The sequence below is a fragment of the Elaeis guineensis genome, chromosome 7, assembly GCF_000442705.2.
Source record: "Elaeis guineensis isolate ETL-2024a chromosome 7, EG11, whole genome shotgun sequence".
Taxonomy (NCBI): domain Eukaryota; kingdom Viridiplantae; phylum Streptophyta; class Magnoliopsida; order Arecales; family Arecaceae; genus Elaeis; species Elaeis guineensis.
In genome coordinates, this window is record NC_025999.2 from 95,796,221 (window position 1) to 95,807,853 (window position 11,633).

The 11,633-nt window shown below is 39.7% G+C and overlaps 1 protein-coding gene across 1 annotated transcript; it reads left to right on the forward strand.

Moving 5' to 3' along the window:
* Positions 1–1,306: 1,306 nt before the first annotated feature.
* On the forward strand, positions 1,307–5,111 carry LOC105048278 (uncharacterized). The gene is given in 10 exon segments (XM_073260345.1): positions 1,307–1,577; positions 2,395–2,505; positions 2,623–2,721; positions 2,917–3,027; positions 3,121–3,226; positions 3,229–3,264; positions 3,267–3,422; positions 3,826–3,970; positions 4,430–4,515; positions 4,518–5,111. Coding segments are annotated over 10 exon segments (1,446 nt in total). The 5' UTR covers positions 1,307–1,439; the 3' UTR covers positions 4,976–5,111.
* The last annotated feature ends 6,522 nt before the right edge of the window (positions 5,112–11,633 follow it).

The following is an 11,633-nucleotide window of genomic DNA, read 5'->3' on the forward strand; positions in this document are numbered from 1 at the left end:
ATTGGTAATGCTCTATTGCTATCAACAAGTCCAGGGCTAAGCCCGTCACTCTTCAGAGATTCCAAAGAATTATTATGTTTGAGAGATTAACATTTCTGTTTATCTTTGATTCTCAAGATTTATCAAATGATAACTTTCATATATGTGGGCAATATATCAAATGCTCCTTGATGAATACCTCTTGTTTATCGAAAGAAGAGAAGTGAAAGAAAAAATAAAAGCTACAGTATGCTTCAACTGAAGTTGTGAGGAGTAGATAACTAGTCAAGGAAGTAAAGATACGTTTGATTCACGGTTAGAATTGATTGAAATGGGAATCAAAATAATTATATCCTCCAATACATTTGGTTCGTGATGAAAAATCAAAATTTAAATCTAGCTTAAGGTTAGAATACTAGGAGAAAGTAGAAACAATTTTTAGGAATTTAAACATCTTATTCCTTTCTAAAATTGAAATAGAAAATATGGTTAATTTCTATCAAATGGTTAGGATAAGAGTTATTTATTTTTATTTTTATTCTAAAATCTAATTTTTCGTTGAGCTCAATTAAACTTTTGGATCTTCCAAGACCTCATATGTATCACGCATCAAAAGAAAAGAAAAGAAAAAAAGTAAACATGCGCATCAAAAAAATGAAACAAAAAAGAGAAAAAAAAAAGGAAAAAGGAAAAGAAAGAAGTAAACTCATGCCTTAATTACATTTGCCAGTCTGCTCCCAGCCAAGCAATGCGTGCGCTAGCGGGAGGTAAAAGCTTGTAGCCCGGGAGCCACGTTTACCTTTGAAACCGACGTCCGATGAATCGCTTGCCAACAGATTTGGACGGCCATTATCCATAGCCCATGGCCTCTTCAAACCACTGGTCAAGCAACCCCGCGTGGCTGCAATAATTGCACTGGTCGCATTATAAATCACCCACCGCGTCACCGACACAAACAGCCGCCATCGAACGGCCCACAACTCGACAATTCACAATCCGACGATCCCAGGCGTGCCTTCCTCCGATCTGGCCGCGACCTGGGGCCGAAAACCGCGTGCGGTTAGGATTTCAAAAGAATAGCGATTGATACGAATCCCCTAGAAGCGCCCAGCCATTCTTCACCGCCAGTTCTTGGTCTTGATTTGGAGCCGGAATGCCGATCTTACCCTTCAAGTTTAGATCCCTTGGCATCGAACACCGGGTTTAGAGGCGTCTGGGGATCTTCTCGGGGAGAGGTAGCAGAATGCTTCAAGAACCTTCCGAAAAGGAAATAGAAGTGGATACCAAATATTAGTAAATACTAATTTCCAGTTGTGGTGAATCCTTGTGAACGGTGGACCCATTCGAGACCTGAGAGAGGAGGGCGGAAAGCGCCCTCTTTTTTTCCCCCTTCTTCTCTCGTCTTGCGTTCGAACTTGGAAGGCGAAGGCATCGAGAAGAGAGAGCAGAGGGAGGGCAAGATGCCGGGGAGCCAAGATCAACGGTCGAGATCGTCGAGGGCGGCGACCATCCACGGCTGTGCGCAGTCGGGGGACCTCCTCGGCCTCCAGAGGAGGCTCCAGGAGAACCCGTCGCTTCTCAACGCCAGAAACGCCGTCGTACGTCCTCCCGCCCTCTCGTTCTCCTTGTTCTTCTTTTACCCTTTTCTTTCCTCCATTGTTTTGGTTTTCTTTCGGCGGTTCCTTCTCTCGAGTTGGGTTTCTTTTTCTTTAGAAAAAAGTTTGCTTTTTTTGTTCAAGTAATTATTAGGTTTCTCCTTGGGTTCTTCTCTTTTTTTTCTTGACATGAGCTTTCTTTCTTTAATTTCTTGTTTATTTTTTGCGCTCTCCATTGAATCTTAATTTTCTTGTTTAATTCCAATTTTTCTTTTAAAATGGAGCGCTTCTCTTAAATGCGAAATATAATAATTACATGCAGTTATTTCTGTGATCATGATCGTTCATACTTACCAAAAAGATCGGATTTTGGGTTTTATATGGCCATTATTGCTTCTTGTTCCCTTTTTGGGATTTAGCTCTCTTATGCAATTTGCAGCAGCTAGATTTTGATGACAAATTGAATTTTCAGGATCTTTGAACAGTGTAGAATCCTTAATCTCGATGGAGAATTTCTTTGGACAAATTCTTGTGCTTTTACTCTTAAGTTCATATACTTTTACTACTGAATTATTCTTCAAATCATTATTTGTATCTCTCAGATCTTTGTCATTTTGTTTTGAGACCTACACATGCATGAATTTTGTTAATCCGAAAGCATCAGTCTTTTTACTTTATTCCCTAATGTTGATTGATATATTCAGCTTGCTTGCATAGGGAACTGCAGCAAGTTCCAATTTTGCCATGTCGAGATTTGATTTTGAAGCAATGGAGTTGGTTTTAAAGCTTGATGTTTATTCCTCTGTTTACTTTATTGTAGATGTCGCAAACACCACTCCATGTAGCTTCTGGGTATAATAACACTAGCATCGTAAAGTTCCTGCTTGAGTGGCAGGGTCCAGAGAAGGTTGAGCTGGAGGCAAAGAATATGGTAACTTAAAAGCAACTTTATTTTGAAATTACAATCATTTTTCACTCATTCAAATTAACTCTACCATGCATTTGATAAACCTTTGATCTAAATATGAGGGTATAAATTATTTCGCAGTATGGTGAAACACCTTTGCACATGGCAGCAAAAAATGGCAGCAGTGAATCGGCACGTCTTCTTCTTGTTCATGGTGCCTTTCTGGAGGCCAAAGCCAATGTAAGCCTTAAGATTTGCAGTTGTTCATTGCTAATTAGAGGTCTTAAAGCTTTTAACCCTTTCATTCAGTTTTCCGGTAAATTAGAGGTCTTAAAACTTTTCACCCTTTTCATTTTGTGGACGATGTGATCTATTATATACGTTATTTTCGATTTTGAATTTCATGCCACTCAGTTCATTTTATATTTGCTGTAGAATGGGATGACCCCGCTACATTTGGCTGTTTGGCACGCACTTCGAGCAGAGGATTGCATCACTGTTAGCACTTTGCTAGAGTATAATGCCGATTGTAGTGTCAAAGATAATGTATGCTATAAACTTTCAAGTTGAACCCTTTTTCTCATGAATTCTAGGGAAAGGAAAAAGAGATTCAACTGACTATATGCTGTTATACCACAGGAGGGCATGACCCCGATGGATCATCTCTCAGAAAATGCTGGAAATGAGAAATTGCGGAAACTTCTCACTCAGCACATAGAAGAGCAAAGAAAGCGCAAGGCCCTGGAGTCTGCAGCGAAGCAAAAGCAAAAATGATGGAGTTTGAAGCAGCTTTTCAAACATCGTGGGATTGCACGAGCTCAAAATGCAGTTGCGGAGATGGGCAAAGGGAATGCTTTTTGATGAAAAGCGAAGAGCCCTGGGCTTAAGTATCGCTGCTAGAAAGCCTCCCCATATGGCTTTTCTTGGTAATCCAGGAACAGGTATTAAAAATTTTGCATGATTAGGCTTTTATGTTTATATGTTCGAATTATTCTAAATGAATGTTAGAAAACTTGTTTTATATCTCGAATGAGATTCTTATTGACATTGATTTTACTGCTTGATAGCAAATTAAAATCTTTTGACATCATGTTTTAAACTTTGAAAGCATGTTGCAAGAGATTTATGTTATACAATAATGCTGGGAAGTTTTCTCTTTAAAAAAAATATATGTCATGTTGATTGAGTTGCTTGCATGGACTGATATAGGAGTTAAGCATTGTTCTTGGGCCAATGAAGGCAAATCTTGGTTTTGTTGCCAGATACTCATTATATCTATATCTTTGATTCAAGTGGTATGTTTTTTTAATTAATGAATTTTGGAATGCCTCTCATAATTGATAGGTAAAACGATGGTTGCTCGAGTCTTGGGCAAACTTCTCCATATGGTGGGCATTTTGCCTACTGATAAAGTAACTGAAGTGCAACGGACTGATCTTGTTGGAGAATTCGTGGGGCATACTGGACCAAAGACAAGACGAAAGGTACACTCTTACCGATACATATTAACTTTCTTTGTGTTGAATAATATTAGATCAGGAGGACTCCTGCTCTCAATTGGAAAAGCTTACCAAATATTTGAAAATCATTACACCGGTGCTTTCCAGTTATAATACAGTCAGTATCCTCAAATGATGCATCACCTTACTGAGTCCTGTATAGGCACTGTGAATCCTCAAAGGTGCCACTCCGTTATCCCTGTTCTTAATATTTCTCTTGTTTCCATCCTCTTCTCACCCCAATCACCCATCAGTGTTTTAATGAAAGGGACTTTCCAATACATGGTGAAAATTTTGTACTTTGCCAAAGTAGAGAACTTCAATAGATCATTCTTATGGATAATCAGATACATTCATGAAGTTTGGTGTCTTCTGAGCTGGGTGAAATACCTTTGATTTGCATTAAGCGCTCAATATCCTGATCTCATGTTAAATTCTTTTACAGATACAGAAGCAGAGGGAGGAATTCTCTTTGTAGATGAAGCATATAGGTTGATACCAATGCAGAAAGCAGATGACAAGGACTATGGTTTAGAGGCCTTGAAGAGATTATGTCAGTAATGGATAGTGGGAAGGTAGTTGTGATATTTGCTGGATATTGTGAGCCAATGAAGCGTGTTATTGCATCAAATGAAGGTTTTTGTCGGAGGGTGACGAAGTTCTTTTACTTCAGTAACTTTAGTACAACTGAACTTGCCCAAATTTTACATTTAAAAATGAATAATCAAGATCAAGGTAGTGTACTGTATGGATTCAAGCTGCACCCGTCTTGTACAGTGGAGGCTGTTGCAGAATTAATTAACAGAGAGACCACAGAGAAACAGAGGAAAGAGATGAATGGAGGTTTAATAGATCCACTACTAGCGAATGCTCGTGAGAATTTGGATCTTCGTCTTGATTTTGACTGCACTGATGCTGATAGTTTGGTTACAATCACTATGGAAGATTTGGAAGCAGGACTTGGGCTACTTTCCAGTGATGATACTTCTTGGTAGCTTAGAACGGTAATTCTTTGAAGTCCAGCTCTAGTGTTCTGCAGATCAGTTGAATTGGAAGAAGTACATAAACACCATACCATTCAAGTTCATTATAAATGGCTTTTCCCCCCTTTATCCTGTTTGAGCTATTCTTTTCATTGTACCATTCAAGAGAGTTTTCTTATTATCTTGGATAAGTGAGAATCTTTTGACATTAACATCACTGATGTAATATGTGAAGTAATTTATTTTTTCAGTAAAATGCAGTCATATCTGTGTTCCCCCCATTTGTTCAAATTATCAGTTGAATTGCACCAAGAATTGGAGTAGATATCTCAAAAATCAGCATGGATTTATGCTATTTGCTACCGACTTTGCCAAATCATTCATGCAGTTATATGTTGTTGCTCCCTAACTTTTTCAATGATCTCCCTTCAACCCTGTCCCGATGTGAAATGTTTCCTGCCTAGCGATTGGTGGGGAATCTTAACTAGACCTTGCAGTTGCAAACGTGGAGAAACACGTGCCGCATCCATTTCTTTATGTTAGATCCACTCTCACCTTCTATTGCTTCATCACCTGACCCCTCAAATCTCTGATCTCCATGCTTGTACTCCATCATACTCGTTAAAGCACCCGGTGAAGTCCAACTCCTCCTCCATGATGCGCGAAAGAAGTCAACACTCGAGCAAGAAGTCATCTGGCAAATGCGCCACAGATTTCTTCTAGAAGAAAAAGCATGATACTACGATCACAATTTCTAGAAAAAAGCATGATACTACGATACAGCAATTTCTTTGATGACAATCTTTGAGAACATTATAATCAAACATGGATTTCAGCTACCTAAATCACCATACTACAATAGACAACCAATCTTGCCCCAGTTATCTCAGGCTTGCTTTGAAACTATCCATCTAGGACTTTCAAAGATGGATGAAGAAATGAGTAGGTATGGTGCTGGAGCCAAATATCACAAAATATATGTATATATATCTTGGCATGTAACTCCCACGAAATGGCACCTTCTCTAATTGACAATTCTTTGGCAGTTAACAGCTTGCAAGCACCAAGTATTGAAGTTGCATCGTGCAAGCAACATGTGGTTTCACGGGTTTTGTGTGTCGAAGAAGCATGTTCTCCATCATATAATATGGCAGCCATTTCTCTAAAAGGAAGCAGCCAATGACAGCTAATGTCTTATTAAATGACAGTGGCTCACCTTGCATGGCACATCATGTCCTGGTATATGGTACATTACAGCACAAGCCACTTCCAGAAGATCTAGCCAGAGATTATTGTTGACCTGGTACTCTGTGTCCCACATGCTTCTTCACGTGCATGCTGCTGAGTTTATATGAACAAACTTATATTCTTCATGAAAGTATTAGTTAGATGGTCAATTTACAGCATGAGGAACATGAAGAGAAATAGTTAGTGGAGGGCACTGGCCGCGCCCGGTCCAGCCCGACCCGGTCCGGCCCAGCCCTATTGGGCTGAAGCTAAAAAGTTGTGCCCGATAGGCCTGGGGCTAAACAGGCCATATCAAAAATGGCACGATTAGCATCAGACCCCAATCGGCATGGTTCTAAGTCCAATGGATGGCGGGTCGTGTCTGGCACGGTCCATTGGCCGGCAGCCTCTTTTTTTTATTAAAAAAAATTGCAAACAGGCCATGCTTAGCATGACTCGTTTCTGGCTGTTACGGCCGTGCCAGGCATGGCCCGTGGGCCTACAAGCCTTTTTTTTTAAAAAAAAAAATTACAAACAAGCCGTGCCAGGCATGGCCTGTTTCTGGCCGTTACGGGCTGTGCCAGGCATGGCCTTTTGGTCCGTGCGGGCACGGCCTGTTTGAGCCATTACGGGTCGGGCTGGCATGGCCCGTTTCGGCCCATAACAGCCAAAAATGGTTAGTTTTGAATTTTTTTTTACTTTTTACCCCTCCCAACAGCCATAAAATGGCTATTTTGAGAGATATTTTGGAAAAAAAATTTATGGATTCCTATAAATAGCCATTCCTCTCCTATTCTCACCATACCAAATCTACTCTTCTCTTCTTCCCTACTACTACTATTTCTCTCTTCTAGCAATATTGCAAGTGTTCTTGCAATTTAAATTTTAGTTAGTATTTTGCAAGTCTTCCATGCTACACAAGAGGAGATCTTTGTCGAGGAGTACAATAGGAGATCCTTGTCGAGGAGCACAAGAGGAAGCTCACAAATCTCAGCACTGCCTCTACTCAATTCCTCCATCTCTACTCAATTCCTCTATCTCCGATTAGTTTTTATTTTTTAATTCATAAATTTAGAAATGAATCTTATGATGAGAGCTATTTTGGCATTTTCTCTATTTTTGAGAGAGAGAAAACTAATCCTGTTACTTCTACTCCCTCTAAAACTAGTCAAGGTCAAACTTCTTCCCATAAGAGGACTAGTGCAGTTTGGGATGATTTTAAAAGAATTTTTGTTGACGGAGTTTGAAAAATAAAATATAAAAAATATATCAAATTTTATAGTTGTGCTAGTAGCAGGGGAACTGACCATTTGAGGAGATATCAAAAGAGTCATAGGATGAGTGACTCTCATCTTCAAAGTACCCTCAATATACAAGGAGAATCTCTGGTAGGTAATTTTACATATAATCATGCAAATAAAAAAAACACTAGTTAAATAGATAGTTAGGGATGAAATGCTTGCTAGTTTATGCGAGTCTTTTAATTTTAAAGAATATATTTAATTAACTCTACAATTGCTTACAAAAGAACTAGTAGGCATACTTTTAGAAGAGTAGCTATGACAAATTTTTTAGCAATAAAATAAAATTTAATTGAAACTCTCTCTGCCTTAAATTCAAAAATTTTATTAATTTTTGATATTTGGTCACTATCACTAGATAGTAATTATTTTATTTCTATTACTGCTCATTATATTGATAATAACTGAAACTTAAATAAATGTATTCTTGCTTTTCGTGCTTTTGATTTTCACATTCTGGATAATAAATTTTAAATATTATTTATCAAACGCATGTTCATTTAAAATTAATGATAAAATCATGTCTATTACTTTTGACAATGCATCTAATAATAATTCTATTGTTACGTTATTGAAAGACTCATTGTATCCCATTTTAAATGGTCAGTTGTTGCATATTAGATGTGCATATCATATCTTAAATCTTTCTGTATATGTTGGTATGGACATAGTCTAAGATATAATTTTAAAAATTAAAAATACAGTTTTTTTATTCATACTTCAAGAGCAAGACTTCAAGAATTTAAGCAACTGTGTGTAGATCATGGTAAATATTTTAAAAAATTTAAAGTTGATGAATGACTCGTTGAAATTAACATATAGTATGATACATGATGCATATCCATATAAAAACTTATTAAGTACATATATTAATGACTATGGATTAGGTTTTGTATTGACTGAAACTGATTAGACTAAAAGTAATATTTTAAAAAAAATTTTGGTTACTTTTTATAATACTATTAACATTTTTTCTGATATTTGTTATCCAACTTCATATTCATTTTTATAAAAATATTTGAATTAGTAAGAAATTTATAAAATATAGATTTGATGAAGTTTTAATATCTATTATTGAACAAATAGAATCTAAATGGAATGAATATTGGGACAAGATATGTCCTATACATAATTTAGCTGCTGTATTTGATCCCCAGTTAAATTGAGTGGTGTGCTAATTTTACTTGATGCATATTGTTAAAACATGATACTGGATCCTGAATCCACCAAAGCTGAGGTAACAAAACTTTTTTATGATATTTATGTGTTATATGATGAAAAAATTCTGAATCTAGATTACCAGCACAAAGCTTTATCACTTCTTCTAAGAGTTCTCGTTCATCATCTGTTTTTAATTTTATTGCACATAGGAGACAGACACATGCTTCAAGTTCATCTGCATCTTCTTCATCTGTTTTAAGTAGTGAACTATAATTTTATTTATGAAATGATCTTCATTCTACATATGATAAAAATCAAATAGATAATCTAAATATGTTAGCTTAGTGAAAAAGTATTAAAAATCAAAATCCTGTTTTGTCTGCTATTGCACACGATATTTTAGCTGTGCCGATGTCCACAATAGCATCGAAATTTACTTTTAGTGCAGATTGACATGTTCTTGATGAAAAGAGAAGTCGGATGACCAGCGAGACGATGAAGATGCTGCTCTGCTTCAAAGATTGGTTGGATGCGGAGACGAGACTTTAAAATAAAGATAGACATTCTACTATATCCTCTGATGAATACGATACAAACGAGATTGATAATTAGTAGGATTTTTATCAAGTTAGTACAGAAGAGCAGAGAGAGGGTCTTGAAGGAGTTCAGTGACAGCAGAGATAAGCTGGTACAATTTTATCTATTCTTCTTTTATTAATTGTATTAAATTTTTTAATTATTGAGGTGAGTCACTTCTATAATTCTATTTCTTTTCTCTCCTCCTCATTGTACTCTGGAGGTCAAGCCTAGCCCCCTTCCTTTCTGTACCATTTTAATATTTATTAATAAATTGGTAGGGATTCACGCCAAACCCCCCACCTAACAAAGTGGCTTTATATTTAAATCTCTAGTCCCCAACTTTTTTTTTTAATTTATTCATACATATTTTTTTATAAATTTTAAAAATTCTAAATGGGCCGTGCCATGGCACAATCCGTTTCAAGGGTCAGGCTGGCATGCGGGCCATGCCGTGCCTGGCCCACGGGTTGTGCCTACCTAGGCCTTTATGGGCCTGGACCGCAGATTAAAAACCCCAGCCTAGCCAGGCCCCTTTCTTATGGGCCGTGTCAGGCACGGCACGGCACTATAGCCAGCCAAGCCGTCTCGTGTCGGGCCAGGCCGTGTCATAGACGGCCTAGCCCGTTGCCCATCTCTAAAAATAGTGTTGTCCCAGCACAGCCCGTCTCGTGTCGGGCTAGGCCGTGTCATAGACGGCCTAGCCCGTTGTCCATCTCTAGAAATAGTGCTGCAGCACCCAGAAGATGGGGCCAGTCTGGGCACGGCCGTCTCATGTCGGGCCAGGCCGTGTCATAGATGGTCCGATTCGTTGTCCATCTCTAAAAATAGTGCTGCAATACCCAAAAAAATGGGGCCAGTCTTTCAAACTCAATATTGACCTTACCGTCTGAGGGCTTCCATTATGAGCACATGGCTCGTATGCTTATTGTTGGGGATACCCCCGACCGCCGACATCGGGGCCCGCCGGCGGCCCCCGCCGCCGACCCGACCGGCGCCCCCGACCGCCGACTATCGGATGGCCCGACCGGCTGGCGCCCGCCGACCGACTATCGAGGCCGACGTCTGCGGTTGACCGACCACCCCCGACGCTCTGACTGCCGATCGTGAGTCGGGCGACAGCAACGGACGTTGCAGCGGCTACTGCGGCCATTCCACGGTCCATTCCCGACAAACCAGAGTCGTAGCCGACCCACGAAGCTCGCACGACGGAGGAGTCCGACGCCACTCTGCTGGCCACCGACCTTGGGTCGGCCGACTCCACCAACCGCCGTACGGCCGCCAGACGTTGTCAGTTCTGACACGGACATGCGGCACAGTTACCTAGGGGCATTGTCCCGCCGAGAGCCGGGTCAACCCTGGTGATTAGACGGCTACACGGCGACATGACATTTTCACGGCGGCTCTGACAGCCTACAGTGAGTTGACAGTTCCTCACTTGTCCGCGCCATTAATGACGGCGCCATACCGTGCTCCACTATATATACCGGGAAAGGCAACAGTGCAAAGGATCGATCCGCCCGTCTCTCCCACATACGCAGGCTCGCTCCTCTCTCTTTCTCCCTCTCAGAGCTCTCTGTCTGCATTTCACTGTTGCCCAGTCACCTCTCTGACTTGACCGTCGGAGGGTCCCCGCCGGAGCCGCCTCCGGTCAGTGCGGACTTCCTTTTGCAGGTGCACGCTTCCCGACGATCGGGCGACGAGGCGATTGGCCGCAAACTTATGGTTGTGAGAACTGCAATTCTCATATTGATGATTATAATTTCTACGGTTGCGGAACTTTGTAGGTGTATAGAGGTTTTTAACAATCCATAATTTGGTCCAAAAATATTAATTAAAAAATATTATTTAAATTTTTTAATTTTTTATAAATATTTAAGATCTATCAAATGCATCTAACGTAGGGCTTACCCGCGCTGCATATCCTCAAAAGTCCACCTTAGATTTTTTTCGAGGACGTGCTCGGTGACGTGATCTCATATCAGTGGTTGAAGCATCTATGACTCAACAAATCTAGCTTCTTAATAATTTCAACTTCTGCATGCAACATAATCTGAATCCAGTCTCGACCAAGAAAGGGGTGCCAAGAATCTGTATCGTTATATGTTTTTAATATTTTCCTAAATATGACATTTGTTTTCTTAAACTACAACTACATTTAGGAGAAGGAAGTTTTCGTAATATAACTCCATTGGATGTATCTATAGCAGGCAATGTAATTATGGCGTCCTATTGAGGAAAAAAAGGCTAGCTGAAACGCATCAGTGGCTTTTCTATGCCATTGAAGGGAAACTATGAATCTAGCATTGTTGATGCCAATCCATCAAAATTCACCTCCACCATACCATGGGAATAGGATGCCCAAGAAATGAAGGCAGAACCTGAAATAGGAGAGCTTATAGTGC